Below are 16940 nucleotides of genomic sequence, written 5' to 3'. Positions count from 1 at the left end.
TGGGATTACAAGCATGCGGCACCATGCAGGGCTCTCAGTGTGCCTTCTTAGGGATAGCAAGGCAAAGGCAGCTGGGGAGAACAGGTTCTAGCGCAAGGCCAAGGAGGGTAGAAGGCAGGACAGCAGGCAGAGCCCAGGGACCGTGGCAGAGAGTGGCGGTCAGGGGTAGTTGGTCTTGACGAGGAAAAGCCTCCAAGCCATGCTGCAGATAGATACCGCCATCCAGGATTATCACTGCAGCCCCAGAGCATTCATTAGTCAGCATTCTTGGCTGAGTGACAAGATCAGCCCCATCTCAGCCTGGCTTAAGGAGACAAAGGAATGTATGAGTCACATAACTGAAAACTTTCAGGCATGGCTGGATCTAGGCGTTCGCTCACCAAGTATCCTCACAGATTTCCATCTCTGAGTTCTGAACACAGGTGCTCCTCAATCGGTGGGAAACACCGCCACTGGTCAGTGGATCCCCCCAGGGATCCCCCCAGTGTTGGGTCACCCAGTTGGAATGGTAGTTTGTGTCCTGGGTTCTGCTTCTGCCCATCCTGATTCATAGTCACTTTGCAATGTTTAGTCACATGACTCATTTGAGCTCAAAGGATGGGATGAGAGGGTCATGGCGTGGCCGTTCCAGCCCAGACCTCGGAAACTCAGCCTACTCTTGCCAGCTCTCCTCTGTGGCTGCCATCCTCCTGAGAATACTATACCAGAGCCCACCTGCTGGCTTCAGGAGGAAGATGGGAGGCACCCAGCACAGAGCAGAGCCACTGCTGCCAAGGTGAACCTGGATCAGCCAGTCTCGGGACGCATGGTCTCGGGCCCAGTCAAGTTAGGGTTGCTGAGGAAATCTAATCAGTGCAGGGTTCGTCACAGCCATTCCAGGGGAAGCTCACTGGCTCTCACTCAGACCCAGCCAGTTCAAAGAGTTCTTGGTACCTCTCAAACTACACAGCTAAAATTAGGATAGATTGGCTTCCCCGGGGAACTGGGGTCTGGTGCCAGAAGACAGAGGTGGCCAGGTACCCACTACAGAATGCTCCTTTGGCTTCAATTAATCCCCCTCAGGGAATTAGGAAGTTAGAAGTTTTCAGAGGATGTTTATCCTATTAGTAGAGTCAGGGATGAACTTCCTTCACCAGCTTGTCCAGTCCAGGGCTGGAGGCGTTGCTGGGTCTAAGCAGTCTTAGCAGCATCGGGGTCCTGCTCTTTGTGATGGAACCTGGGTCAGGGTCATTCCTGCTGCTCAGACCTGAAGAGACTTACTTTCAGTTCTGCTTCTAGTTTACTTTCAGAATCCTGCTGAGAGGTAGCCTGGTGTGGTGGACTTGCCTGTAATCCCAGTACTTTGGGAGACTGATACACTTAGCAACTTTGTAAGACCCTGATTCAAAATAAAGAGAGAGAGAGAGAGAGAGAGAGAGAGAGAGAGAGAGAGAGAGAGAGAGAGAGAGAGAGAGAGAGAGAGAAGAGCTGGGAGTGTAGCTTGGAGGGAGAATGCTCCTAGATTCAATTTCTAGCACCAAAAAATTAAAAATTAAAAACAGAAATAAAAGAATCCTTCTGAGTCTACATATCTTTGCTCCAGTACATTCTAGTATGAACTAAAGACACTATTAGACAATAAAAGAAAACATAACTCATTGCTCATATTCATGACTCTCTGAACAAATAGCATAGTATATATTTACCATAGATAATCATGAGCTCATAAGGACCTCGATAATGGATGGATGGCGCACGTGACAGTGGTCCCATAAAGCTGTATCCCCTCCCAGTGCTGTAGCTTTAGCTTGTGTAAGTACACCCTGTGATGAACAACAAATCACTGACAGACACACTTCATAGAACATATCTCTGTCCTTAAGCAGTAGAGCTGTGCACCTAAATATGAGGTGAGATTTTTTCTTCTTAACGTTCTACCTAAGAAAAGAGAGAACAGCTTTATTTATTGAAACCTTTACTATCTCATTATGAGATACTCCCTCAATGCCTTTATTTGGATCAAACTTTGTTGTGCCTTTTGTTTGTTTATGTAGGGGATTGAACGTAGGGGATTGAACACTATGTAGGGGATTGAATACAGGACTTGGATATGCTAGGCGGATGCTCCGCCACTGAGCCTGCAGGTCCATACTAGGTTCGTCGGTTTGCTTGCTTGCAGAGGTGAGCTAATAGAATCAGCATTATTATTGTTGTTGTTGCTGTTATTGTTATTTGGTGATGAAAACTGAATCCAAGGGCATGCATTTGGGCATGTACTGATTACTGCTACTGTAAGTCTCAAAATTAGGCAGATAGATTCCTCCCAATTTATTCTCTTCCAAAATTATTGTAGCTATTCCTTTGCCTTTCCACATAGTTTTCAGAATAATACTGGGTGGAATTTTGTTAGAAATCTCACTAAATCTGTATGTACTAAACTTGGGAAGAACTGACACCTTTTTTGCTTTGGGTATTCCAAATAATGAGCACGGTATGTCTTTGCATTTATTTCAGTCTTCTTTGATTTTTTTCTTTATTTTTTCAAAAAAGGCCTACGGCACCAAGTATTCACCCATCCAGGCCCGACCCAGCTTAGCTTCTGAGATTAGACGGGATCAGGTGTGATCAGGGTGGTATGGCCGTAGTGATTTTTAAAATAATCATTCTGTAGTCTTCTGCTCATGTGCCCTGTATATGTTATGTTAGATTTACACATATTTTATTGATTTGAGCTATTGCAGATGATAATCTATATTTTTGATGTTCATGTGATCATTATTAGTATATAGAAATACAATTCGATTTTGTATGTTTATTTCATATCCTGCAACCTTGCCAAACTCACTCTGGACTGGAAGTTGTAAAAATTGTGCATCTGCTGGTATTTTTTATGTAGACAGTCATATCGTTGGCAAATGGGGACAGTCTTATTCCCTTCAATTTCCTAATTGGATGTGAGCGCATACAAATATATGTATTCCTATAAATATTATCTAAGGGTCAGGAGCTCACACGGTGACTTTGTAAAAACAGAAGCCTCCATCAAGTCCAAATGCTACAGCTGTTTTAGCTATTATTTCAGCTTTTTGCTATTTTTTTTTTTTTTTTTTTGCTATTTTTGGACCTACAAAATGACCTCATGTTTTTTCCAAAAGATTCAGCTCATCTCCTGGCTATCTTCCTACGAAAGAAGAGTGCTTACAGGGCTGGTGACAGGTAGACATAGGTGAGCTCTTGCTTCTGGTCCAACAATCACCCCACCACTACAGATTGCTTAGGCTGTCCAGGAATCCCGGGACTGCGTTTCAGGGCGTGGCCTCCATTTCTGGGCGTGGCCTCCGCGCCTCGGTCCCATAGCTCCTCCCAGACGAGCGGGGGCGCTGTGGGTTCTTGTGGGTCGCGGGGCGCTCTTTCTCCGCCTCGTTGGTTCACACTGAGGCTTTCGGGACGGCGGCGGGAAGATGGCGGCGCCCAGGGACCAGTTTTGCTCGGCGGAGGCCGAGCTAAATGAGGGGAGCCAGTGCAGTTCTGGAATAGAGATGGTGCCTCCTTCGGATACTGCAGCTTCTGCCCCGCTTTGCCCTCACGGTGGGTCGGCGTCTGGGCTCGGCCTGGCTGTCACGCGCCAGGGGCGTGGGTTGCCTTGGCAACGCTGAGGCTTTTTAAGGACTTTCTCAGCCTCTCTGCCCACCCGGTGTGATGGTTGAAAACGCCCCTTCTTCAGGGCCACGTCATTTTCAGCGCATCTGAGAAACCCTCAGAGAAGTCTCTATTGTTGTGGATTTGTCTCTGGGGTTGTCACTTCTCTTTTAAGGGGAAGAAAGGGACAGCAGCTAGGCAAAAGGGATGCTTGGTGTTGAGTGAAGCCTGCTGGCAAGTACTTGGAGAGTTCGTTTGTCGAAAGTTGGGGAGAATGGTAGGATGTTTGAAAACCTGATCCAGTTTTTCTCCCAACTCCCACAGAGAGGGTGTGTCTATCTCCGAAAGCTCAGGCTTTTTTTTTTTTTTTTTTTGTACTGGGATTTAACCAGGGGCATTCTACCTCTGAGAGACACCCACAGCCGCCCTATTTTATCTTTATTTTTTATTTTTGGTGTTACTGGGATTCCTGGAAACCCTTCTATCTCCGGGTTACACACACACACACACACACACACACACACACACACACACACACATATATAAATTTTATTTGGAAACAGGGTCTCACGCATGTAATCCCAGTACCTGGGAGGCTGAGACAGGAGGATCCGGGTTCGCGACCAGCTTCAGCTACTTAGTGAGGCCCTCCGCAACTTAGACCCTGTTTCAAAATAAAGAATAAAAAATTGGGCTGAAGGTGTAGCTCGGAGGCAGGATGCCCCTGGGTTCCATTTGCAGCAACACACACGCACGCACGCACGCACGCACGCACACAGACTCGGGGATCTCACTTAAGTTGCAGAAGTCCTCACTAAGTTGCTGAGGTTGGCCCATCATCCTGTCCCAGCCCCCACAAAATGAGATTTCAAGCTTGCGCTACCACCTCGGCCAGAGCTCGGTTTTTTGCCGATTGTCCCGCTGGAGATGGCAAAATTCTCCATTCTGTGAACTCCCTTTTTGTTTTGTGTTTGTGACATCCACGATGTAGACTTTATTTATATTGACAAAAGCATTTTCTTTCTTGAAGAGACTAGTTTTTGAGAATGATTTCGACTAGGTAGTCAGTGCCTGAATGTTGTGACTGAGAAATAAAAAAGTTTGTTAGAGATTTAATTATGATAAGTTGTGCAAAAACCACAAGTTTGTTTTATTAATTTTTATCTTTCGTGTTACTAGAGATTGAATCCAGACACATTCTACCCCAGACTGATTTTATTTTTTTATTTGAAACAGGTTCTTTCTAAGTTGCCATGGTTGGCCTTGAACCTGTGTTCTTCCCATCTCAGCTTCCCAAGTACTGGGATTACAGGCATGCACCGTCACACCTGGCACAAGTTTTCTTAAAGGCAGTGAAACATAAGAATTTGTTGAAGACGACTGTGTTTAATATTTTTTTTTTTCCATTTCTAAAACTAGGACCCACTCTTCTGTTTGTAAAAGTGAGCCAGGGGAAGGAAGAAACACGGAGATTTTATGCCTGCTCAGCCTGTAGAGACAGAAAAGACTGTAATTTTTTTCAGTGGGAAGATGAAAAGGTATGACCACTTTTGGGATATGTTTATATTGGGATGTTTATTTGCTGTACTGGGGATTGAACTCAGGGGCATTCTACCTCCTAGGTACATCCAGCCCTATTCTTTTTTTTTTTTTTTTTTTGGTGGTCTTGGGGATGGAACCCTTCTACCTCCAGGCTACACTCCCAGACCTATTTTATATTTTTTTATTTGGAAACAGGGTCTCTTAAGCCAGCAAAGCTGGCTTCGAACCTACATGATCCTCCTGTCTCCACCTCCCAAGCATGGGGATTAAAAGCATGTGGCACCACGCCCAGCCAGCCCTATTCTTTTATTATTTATTTTGAAACTCAAAATAATTCTTTTATTGAAACTCAAAATAAATAATAAAAGAATCTCAATAATAAAAGAAACTCAAGATAAATAATAAAATAATCTTAGAATCTCACTAAGCTGTCAAGGGCCTCACTAAGTATCTGAGGCTGGCCATGAACCTGTGATCTTCCTGTCTCGACCTCCCAAGGACTGGGATTACAAACATGTGCCACCATGCCTGGCTCAGGGATAATGTTTAAATTTCATATATATGTTGGTTTTATCAAGAATGTCTTAACCAACGAAAACATGTAATTTGAACATTATATGATAATTTTTTCCCTTTTTATTTTGTTTTTGCAGTACTGGGCCTCACACATGCTAGCCAGGTGCTCTAGCACTGAGTTGTATCCTAGCTCTTTTTATTTGTACTTATTTATTTTATTTTGGGGCAGGCTCTCGCTGAGTTGTCTAGGCTGGCCCTGAACTTGCAAATCTTTTGCTTCAGGCTCTCAAGTAGCTGGGAATATAGGTGTCTGTCATCACACCTTGCTGAGGTACATTTTCTGAGATGAAGATACTACATTTTTATGTTCTGGAGGCTGCAGTTAATATTTAATTCTGTATTTACTCTGGTCCCTTGGTGTCTTACTGTCTCAAAGACTTAGTTCCCCTTAAAGAGGTTCTGAGGTGTTAGTATTGGGCTTCTGTAACAAGAATACTATAGACCGGATGGCTTAAATAACGAACACTTGCCGGGCGTGGTGGCACACGCTTGTAATCCCTGCGCTTGGGAGGCAGAAACAGGAGGATCGCACAGGTTCGAAGCCAGCCGCGCGCGATGGCTTAGGAGACCCTGTTTCTAAATAAAAATGTAAAAATAGGTCTGGGAGTGTAGCCCGGAGGTAGAAGGGCTTCCAGGAACCCCAGTACCACCAAAAAAAAAAAAAAAAAAAAAAAAACGAACACTTTATTTCTCAAGGATCTACAGGCTTAGAAGTCCAAGATGAAGGCTTTAGCAGATCTGGTGTTGGTGAGGGCCCACTTTCTAACTTTCATATGGTTGTTTTCTTACTGTCCCCATTTTTGGAAAATGAGAGAATGCGAGGGGGAGAAAAAAAGGGGGGAGAGAGAGAGAAAGATTATGCGCGCAGGCTGACACAAGCAAGCACTCACACGCACATGTGCATGCTCTCTTCTTTTAAGGATACTATCCTATTTATAAGGGCTCCACGCATGATCTCATTACTTCCTTTTCAAAAGCCATTCTCTAAATGGAGGTCAAGTATCTTAGACTCTGGAATCTTTGTATAGACTTTATTTGTTGGGCATCCCTAACCAAAAATTCAAAATTATGAACCAGGTGTGGTGGCGCACGCTTGTAATCCCAGCATTCGGGAGGCTGAGACAGGAGGATGGTGCAGGTTCGAAATCAGCCTCAGCTACTTAGTGATGCCCTTTGCAACTCAGTAAGACCCTGTTTCAAAATGAAGAATAAAAAATAGGGCTGGCTGTGTTGCTTGGAGGTAGAATGCCCAAATTCCATCCCCAGTACCGCAAAAAAAAAAAAAAAAAAAAAAAATTGTATAGCTACTATATGACCAGTGAAGGTACTTGAAGATACAGTTATGGGCTTGGTATCCTCTTAAACTCAGTTCCAGTGAAAGTTTCTGAAAGCTTTGACTTGAGAATTTCAGCGTTTTTAGGTTTATTAGAAAATAGTCTCTTTACCACTGTTAAGATCAGTAGATCTGATAAGATCACCATGTGGGAATTAATCTCTCAGTGCTTTAACGTGTTGGACGTTCTTTCAAACAGTATGTTAAGTGGGCTTTATGCTTTCTTTTAGTTGTCAGAAGCTAGACTTGCTGCCCGAGAAGCTCATAACCAAAGATGTCGGCCTCCTTTATCCCGAATGCAGTGTGTGGAAAGGTACTGATGTAGCCTCAGTTTTCTTTGTGATTTTAGCTGTAATGTTTATTTGTTGTTGTTGTTTTTTCTGGTCCTTCTTATTACTTATTTTTATTGTGGTTTTTATATATATATATATATATATATATATATATATATATATATGTAGTGTATACCATTTTAATCATTTAGTATTATCATTTGGTGACATTATATTCACAGTGTTGTGTTGTGAAACCATAACCACTACCTTATTTCCCAAATATTTTTATCACCTCAAACTGAAACTGTTACTATTAAGCAATGACCTCCCATTCTGGGGTTGACTTTTGATGTCTGTGAATAATGCTACAGTGAACTCTGTATACAAATCCCTGTTTGAGTCTGTGTTCTCTATTCTTTTGGGTAGGTATTTAGGAGAGCATTGCTTAGTCATATGGTAATTTATGATTAATCTTTTGAGGAGCTGACAAACTTCCATAACAGCTGTATTCTTTTAATATTCCTTCCAGAAAAGTGTAAGAGTTCTTCATATCCTTTCCAGCACTTTGTTTATAGTCATCTCAGTAGTTTTGAAGTGGTATTTTTTTTTTAATTTTTTTTTTTCTGAACTGGGGATTGAACCCGGGGGTGCCCTGACACTGACCTATCTCTCAGCCCTTTGTTTGTTGTTTATTTGTTTGTTTTTGTGGTACTGGGGATTGTACCCTGGGATGCCCTAACACTAAACTACATCTTAGTCCTTTTTATTTATTTATTTTTGTAGCCCTGAGGATTGAACCCGTGGCATTCTACCTCTGAGCTACACACCCCTAGCCCTATTTTTATTTTTTAGTTTGAAATAGGTTCCCACTAAGATGCAGAGGGCCTTACTAAGTTGCTGAGGCTGCCTGCGAACCTGAGATCCTTCTGTCTCAGTCTCCCGAGTTATTGGGATTACAATGTCCAGTGCACCTTTTTATTTTTTATTGAGTCAAGGTCTTGCTAAGTTGTGCAGACTATCCTCAAACTTGTGATGCCCCCGCCTCAGCCTCCCGAATAGCTGGAATTAGTGTGATTTTGATTTTTACTTCCCCACCTATTAATGATACTGATCATCTTTTCATGTATGTATATATGTATATATATTTTTTGAGGACCATGTATTCAAGTCCTTTGTCCATTATAAATTGTGTTCTCCGACTTTGTTGTTGAGTTATAGGAGTTGCCTTTGTACATTATGGATACTACATCCTTGTCAGATGTGTAGTTTGCAGATATTTTCTCCCATTCTGGAAGTTGTCTTTTTACTCTCTTAATGATGTCCTTCGATGCATTAAATATTTTTAATTTTGATGATGTCCGGTTTGTCAGTCTTCTTTTGTTACTTGCACTACTTGCACTTACAGTATCACGGCCAAGAATCTATCACCTAGGACTATGTGTGTAGCTCAGTGGTAGAGCATTTGCCTAGTGTGTGCCAGGCTCTAGGTTTAATCCTCAGCACTGGAAAAACCAAAAAAGAATCCATTGTCAGATCAAATACCATGAAGTTTCTTTCTTGAAATACTAAACCAAAATAATTTTTTAAAGTTGTGGACATTTTCTTTTTAACTTACAGTTGACTCACATTTTGATTCTGATTTAAAGAGAGTAGATAATTAGCTTAAAGAAAATTTTTTACAAAAATGTGGAACATGTGTTCATTACAATTTTGCTGTACAGAATCATGGAGTCATAGAGTTTGGCATAGAACTATTTTTTTGGATGTGATCCAGAAGAATGCAATAACTAGAAGCATCTTGCTTTTCCTGCTTCTTGTATAACATGCCCCCAGGTCATGGAGTATGTCATCTATGGGGTCACCTGGAACTTGATGCCTACACTCACCTTCTGATCATGGCATTTTCTGTTATTGGTGGGGCCAATATACCATGATTAGAGCAAAAAATAAACATTTTATTGGGTAGTTTGGAGTTGAGTTACAGATTTAATTTCTTCGTAAGCTGTGATAATTCATTACTCTCCTGGATCGTAGGCATGATGCTCTGTGTGCTGGAGGAAGCTTTTTAGGAAACCCCTGGTCTGGGTTGCTGACGGCAGATAGATTTCACCTTGATGGTAGTTCTTTCTGCTAATTGAGCTGCTTTATTCAGAACTGTGAGGTCTTATTCCGGCAAACTGCAAGATAATACTGAGATTTGTTTAAATTATCTTTTCTGAGCTTCCTAGATTTTAAAGCTCTCTGACAAATGGAGCTTTTCTTAAGATAACTTGATTGCCTCATAACTACAGCACTTAATCAGAGATCCTTACTGTATGGGAATTCAGTCAACAACACAGAATGTTGAGAAGGGAACTGGTGTAAACTGAGCACTGCTGTGAGGCTGGCACTGTGCTAGATGGTGTACACAAGGTGATGTGAGGTCCTGCCAGGGTGGTTTGCTGAGATGAGAAAACGGAAGTTTGCAGAACTTTAGCTTCTTCAAGATGACGGAGCCGTGGCTCACAGGTATGCCTCCTCAACTGTAAAGCATCGTAAGTGATGTGTGGCGATTTCATGTCAGGAGACAAAGGATAAGGAGCGACGGAGAGCCGTATCATGACGTGATCATCCTAAGAGAAAATGAAATATAAAGGTTCAGGAAGTAGAAAAACATCACTGCGGTCATTTTGCAGCATTTTCTGCTGGCTTTTCCTTGTGCCGGGGTCTGTTTGTTTTACATGGTTGTAGCCATAATGTGTACATAGTTTTGTACTCTGCCCGTATTGCCTACTTTTATCTGATAAGTTTTTCATGTTACTGCACAAGGATATTGGTGATTCAATTAAACTCCCTGTGTTCTTATTTCCCTGCATAATAAAATTTCAGCCTGGAGCTAAACCACTGTTCTTATCTTTGTACTGCCAGCATATGTTCTTTTGATAAGGACCCCCCCCCCGCGGTGCTGGGGATTGAACCCAGGGTCTGCCTCATACAGGCAAGGAAAGTGTTCTGCCACTGAGTTATGTCCCCAGCCCTGATAATAAAATAATTTTTGAAATGCATATTTCACATTAATTAAATAATAATTGCAGGGAAATGGGTGGAATGAGAGAATTTTATGCTAAGTGAAATCAGCCAGAGTCAGAAAGTCAAGGATCATATATTTTCTCTCACATGTGGAAGCTACAGAAAAAATAGGAAAAAACGTAAAGGACTTTGATGCTGTGAGAAAGCCAGGCGAGGAGGTACACAACTGTAATCCCAGTACTTAGGAGGCTGAGACAAGGAGGATCTCAGGTTCGAGGCCAGCCTCAGCTACTTAGTGAGGCCCTCTGCAACTTAGTGAGACTTTGTTTCAAAATGAAGAATAAAAAGTAGAGCTAAGTGTATAGCTAGAAGGTAGAATGCCCCTGGGCTCAATCTTTAGTACCCCACATAAATGAATAAATTAATTACTAAAATAAAAATAGGGTAGTTCAGAGGAAAATGCTCCTAGGGTCAATCCCTAATACAAAAATAAAACAGAAACAATGTGGAGAGAGACCTGTAGGATAATGGGAGAGGATTGGGGGAGGGAATTAGAGAAAGGAATAAAAGGATTGCGGAAAGAGACAGTTCAAGTACTATGGTAACATATGAAAGTTTTACTACCAAGCTCACTAACAGATAAGACGGGGAAAAGTGGGGAGCAGGGTGGTCTATCGAAGGCAGTACGCCAAGAGTTGAGTGCATTTGTGTTTGTATCACATTGGGCCTTGCTGAGATATTTAATTGCAATATACCAATCATTATCAAAGTAGTAAATGCTGGCTAAGATAAAAAGTATTAAAGGATATTGAGCCAGGCGTGGTGGCGCATGCTTGCAAGCCCAGCATTTGGGAGGCTGAGACAAGAGGATTGCAGTTCGTGAACAGCTTCAGCTACTCAGTGAGGCCCTGTGCAACTCATTGAGACCCTATTTCAAGAATAAAAAATAGGGTTGCGGGTGTAGCTCAGAGGTGGAATGCCCTTGGGTTTAATCCCTAGTACCACACACACAATTTTCAAAAGATTATTTATTGGGGACCATTATTTAATCTGTCTAGTGATGATTCCTGAGAGCATGTTTTAATAAAATTATTTTCATCAGCTTAAACTTTTTAGGACCCATAACCTTGGGTTTCATTGCTAGAAGCCTGCATCCAAGCATTTGTTCCTTCAGCAGTACTATTGAGGTCCCACAAAAGGACTTAAGGTTGATTATAGTGTATGAAGACTGTGTTAAACGTGAACGGTACTCATAGAAAAGACTGTGTGCTCTGGAAAGTGAGAAGCATTAGTGCTACAGTTTAAAGATTTTGAAAGTTTAAACTACAGTTTAAAGACATGGTACTCAAACGGGGTTTAAACAATGGCAGAAAGAAGCCGAAGCCTCTTGAAATGTGTTCATTGACGTCACTGCATCACTTTCTAATGGCTGTTTCTGTGCTTCATTGTATGCTTTACATGGAGTGAAAGTTTGAAATCCACCATTCTTCTAAAAATGTTTAGTGCTTTAAGATAAGTCCTACTGGAATTTGGGGTTTTTAAAGTCAAAGGCTTAATAAGTGACTTACTGTCCTAGAGTTTCTTCCTTTTGAGACTAGCAGTTGATTCTTGTGTGTGAAAAGACCTAAGGATGAGGTATTATTATTTGAGATTTAATTATTTTATAATGTGGATAATTTCATTTTATACAACTCACTTAAAAGTTAGCTTATTAAAGAGCTACGATAGTCAAAAGTATTAAACTGCATTTCAACTTTATTCCTATTCTGTACAGTAGAGTTCATCTCTTATTGGGTGGTAACAAGAGCTTTGCATTGACCATTTAGAAAGGGCTGGTGGTAGCTAGCAATAAGTTGGCCTTGATTACCTTTCTTATCAAAGGACTTGGAGTTTTGCAAAAATTTCTAGTTTGCAGAATAAAATTTGCCATGTAATTTTCTAATCTCACCCTTTAAGTTATGCTTTAATTATTATTATTATTATTATTATTATTATTATTATTATTAGTGGTGGTGGTAGTAGTAGTCCTGGGGATCTAACCCAGGGCCCCTCATATACTAAGCCCTGTACTATTGAGCTACAGCTACAGCTCTTTTATCTAGAAAACGGGGTCTTACTAAGTTGCCCCAGCAGCCCTAGAATTTGTGATCCTCCTGCCTCAGTTTCTTAAGCGGTTGGGATTATAGCATGTACGTCGCTTCTCCCGGCTCCATACTTTTTATTTAATAGGTGCTTAGTTGACAGATTTACACTTTGTGCTTGAGATTTGCTCTTCCTCATCATTTTTAGCTGCCTGTTGTGCTTTAAATATGTTAATATTCTATTTTGTAGTATGTTTGCACTCTTATTGTGACCTATGAAGTTTCAGCAAAGATAAATTTGAATGTTAAAACCAGTGTTAATTTATGTGCACCCAGATAATTCTGTTTAGTTGATATTTCATTTGGATATTTTTTTTCCAGATCTCATTTAAACTTAGATTTTCAAGGTCTGCTATTAGAGAAATGCCATAAACATAATTTGTGTACTCCAGGAAAGGCAAATGGAACATCAAATGGAGATCAATAAAAATGACATTTCAAAATGCTAGCCTGCAATTTGTGAACCATGCTGAGCCATTCGCAGAATGGATTTCATCTCCCCCCGGGCAAGTGCCGTAAACAGGAATGAGATGGAGCTGGAGCGCTGAGTAATCCTTAGCGCTTCACATGCTCGTTTTTTTTTTTTTTTTTTTTTTTTTTACCAGACTTAAAGCCTTGTGTCAGAATGGTAAATTTAAGGCAGTATAGTTGAATAATTGTGTTGTGATTTTTGAAGTGAGAAATATGCACAAGATCCCTGTTTATCTTTTGTCAAGAAAAGGTTAATAAACTAGCAATAAAGCTTTCTGAAGGGCAATTTAGGAGTGCTTGAAGGAGGTAATCAACAAGGCCCAAACATTCATCATGTAAGGGTGGGTTCATTTTGCAAGTTTTTTTTTTCTCCTTTTAAAAATAATTAACGTAGATCCTTGTGGTGGGTGTCCCGTTGCCTTGAGCTTTCTTTCCTTCTCCGTAGTGGTTTTGAGGCTTTTGCCTTTAGCTAGCTAGGCCTTTTAGCCATAATTGAATATCCAAATCTGATACAACGTCATCTACTTCCGCTGCATGTGGGATCCTTCCTTCTTTTCTGAGGTTCTATGGAGCCCAGGGTCGTTGCGGTCACTCCTTCCGCGTTGAGTGTTTACTTCCCTAATGTCACATAGCAGACCTGCTGCTGTGTGTTGGAGTCTCACTGCCTGGGTTTTAATGTGTTTCAACACTGACGGGGCGGCGGCGACGGTGAACTCTCCACTGGTGGCCGCGGCACACAGAGCTGACTGGGCTGGGACCAGGTTTGCATGTGGGCAGTCTAGCTACACCACCACCTTTGTGTGGCTGACAGCAGTTATTATCAGACCCCGGTGCCATACATGCTAAAGTGAAAACGTAATGCGTCGCAGAAGAGATGAAATAGGGCAGCTGGGTTTTGCTTTGTGATCCAGTCTTTGGGCTTTCTGTTAGTGGTGGGGTTTGGCCCATACTCATCATGGATGTAACATACACGCTTGGTTTTAGTTGCACTCTATTATTTTATACTTCCTATCCACTTTTTGTTCTTTCTAATTTTATGGTCTATTTTTTAATGTGGGATTCTTCTATATTTTTGTTCTAGTGTTACCTTTCTAAATAAATTTCTATACTATGTTTTACTTTTTTTGTCTTTGCTGTTCTGAAAAAAATGAGAACTGATGGGCTTAGTGTATTTCTCCCTCCTGTCTTCCCTTCTCTGTAATCACTGTTTAATTCTAGCCATTTACTTCTTTCAGGGTTAACCATTATGCCTTTGGATGTTACTTATTGCCCTTTTACTCGAGTTTTCAGTTACACCGCTGGGTCCATGGCTCTAGACCATGAGAAAATCACTACCTCTACTGGCTTCTGCCTTCTCTTCCACTTTCCATACACCTTTTTTTCGAATTTATCTTGCTAGGTTGCTAAGCGCCTTACTAAATTGCTGAGGCTGTCCTCAAACCTTTGATCCTCCCACTCAGCCTCTCAAACACTGGGATCAACAGGTGTACACCTGACCTTCTGTATTTCATTTCCATTTTTGTACGGTAACCATAATACCCATATTTGTCTCAGTTTCGATTTTGTGCTAAATGGAGCCACTGCTCATCGATAGCTCTTGACTGTAATTTCCTTCATTCATCATGTATTTGGCTAAAATTCAGAGCAGTTTTTATTGTTTTAACAAACAACTTTCATTAATCAAAAAGTTTTAAATAAAAATCTGTATGTGACTACTGTATGATTCCATTTATGTGAAATAACCCGGATAGACAAATGCAGAGACTGAAGTGGACCGTGGTGGCCAGAGGCTGGGCAGCGGCGTGGGCCACTGCCGACAGGGCTTGGCAGGGTGCTGTACACTCTGGGAAGGGACTGGAACTGCTCGACTGCACACTTCTCCAAGCTGAATTGTATGGCATATGAATTGTATCTCATTATAGAGTCTGTGGGGCAGGAGAAGCAAATAATTCTATGAGATTTTACAAGGAATAAGCAAGACCCTGTTTCTGCCCCTGTCTTTTCCTTCCCGGAAGCAACTGCAGTCAGCTCTTTTCGCTAATTCTTTTAGAATTCTACCTTCCTATCTTTACTTCTTTTTGGATAACATCAGGAGGTAGATAATGTCTAATTCTCTTTTTGTGATACTACACTTGATCATGCTAGGCATGATGTTACGTGCCTATAATCCCAGTACTTAGGGGGCTGAGATATAGGAGGTCTCAGGTTCAAGGCCAGTCTCAGCAACTTAGCAAAACTCTATTTCAAAATAAAATATTAAAAAAAATAGGGCTGGAGGCATGGCCTGCAGGTAGAATGCCCCTGGGTTCAATCCATAGTACCCCCTCCAAAAAAAGATTGATCATGTGTTCAGGTATTAGCCAGCCTATATCATCCATTATGAAGTTCTCTTATCAGCCTCTCGTCTGTGATTTTAGATATAATTGATGATCATTGTCTAGAATTAGAAAATAACTAGAATTATGAATTGTTACTGTCTAGAATTACAAAATCTGATCATTGTTTATGCCTTTATGAGCTGTAATTCTATAAAGAAGAACTTTGTTTCATCAACTGTTGGCTTGCCTTGTTACAGTTTATATGGGAAAGGATGACATAAATATTTGGTTCTTTCCCTCCTTCCTTTCCTCCCTCCCTCCCTTTATTCCAGGAGATTGAACTCAGGTACTCATGAGTGCTAAGTATGAGCTCTACCACTGAACTACTTCCCATTCACCTTTCTAAGCTTTTAACGTGTTATTAGAATAACTGTTTGATATCCCAGCAATGTCCAAAGTTGACTAATTGGGGTCATTATTCTGTTATTTTTAATACTAATTTTAAAACATGTACTTTAAATATTTGGTGTTTTTTTAGTTTGTTGCAATTATTATTCTTTTCAATATATCACTGTTTGAATTTGATTTAACTTTTATAGTATGATGGGGGTTATATGTAGGGTAGCTATATAATTTTAATCCAAACCTGGGTATATTTGAGAGTTAAAGGGGCACTAACCAGATGGAACTCTAGGACAGCAGATGAAAGCTGAGTTTGTTTTGGAAAAACAAGGATTTCTGGTCACTAGTGATTTATGGATTGCTATTGTACTGGGGTACAATAAATTGCACATATTTAAAATGTACAATTATGCCGGGTGTGGTGGTGCACGCTTGTATCCCAGTACTTGGGAGGCTGAGACAGGAGAATTGCAGTTCGCAGACAGCCTCAGCTACTTAGTGAGGCCCTCTGCTACTTAATGAGACCCTGTCTCAAAATAAAGAATAAAAAATAGGGCTGGAGGTGTAGCTCAGAGGTAGAACGCCCTTGGGTTCCATCCCCAGCACCCCCCACACACACACACACACTGCACAGTTAGCTGGGTGTGTGACATAGTCCTGTAGTCCCAGTACTTGGAGGCTGAGGATCGCAGGTTTAAGGACAGCCTCAGCAATGTAATGAGACCCAACAACCTAACAATACTGTATTTCAAAACAAAAAAAAAGCTTGGAGGACCTCTGGGTCCGACCCCTGGTACCATTTTGATTAATATTGAAAGTCATTTGCCCTTTACGCTTCAAAGTTTCTTTCTGCCCATTCTCCAATATCCCTCACTCCCAGGGTCCCTGTCAGTAGCTGATTGGCTTTTTATCATGATAGATTAGCTTGTATTTTCTAGAAGTTTATACACAGCAAATCATGTAGTATATACTGTTGGTTTTTTTTTTAGGGCAGTATTCATTTACTTAGTATCACTTTTCGTTTGGTATTGTTTTTTAACTTATTCATGTTGATGTGTTTGTCAATGGTCCTTTCTTTTTAAATATTCATCTATAAGACTCTATTTTATGATATATATTTTAATGCTGTTTAGATAGTATTCCTTCCTTATTTTTTTTTTGGTGGTACTGAGGATGGAACCCAGGGGCTTTTCTACCTCTGGGCTATACTCCCAGACCTATTTTATACTTTATTTGGAAACAGGGTCTCACTAAG

General features: G+C 41.1%; 1 protein-coding gene across 1 annotated transcript in view; it reads left to right on the top strand.

Moving 5' to 3' along the window:
• Window positions 1-3440: 3440 nt before the first annotated feature.
• Window positions 3441-16940, top strand: part of ZCCHC4 (zinc finger CCHC-type containing 4) — a gene marked incomplete at both ends in the record, with an annotated part of 54838 nt that continues 41338 nt past the window's right edge. The window contains 3 exon segments of the mRNA XM_080697967.1: window positions 3441-3567; window positions 5038-5156; window positions 7300-7382. Coding sequence (XP_080554093.1) covers window positions 3441-3567; window positions 5038-5156; window positions 7300-7382 — 329 coding nt within the window.

Source organism: Muscardinus avellanarius (assembly GCF_963383645.1).
Source record: "Muscardinus avellanarius genome assembly, chromosome: 6".
NCBI classification, from domain to species: domain Eukaryota; kingdom Metazoa; phylum Chordata; class Mammalia; order Rodentia; family Gliridae; genus Muscardinus; species Muscardinus avellanarius.
Note: the sequence above shows the minus strand (reverse complement) of the source record. Positions and strands in the feature narration are given on the sequence as shown.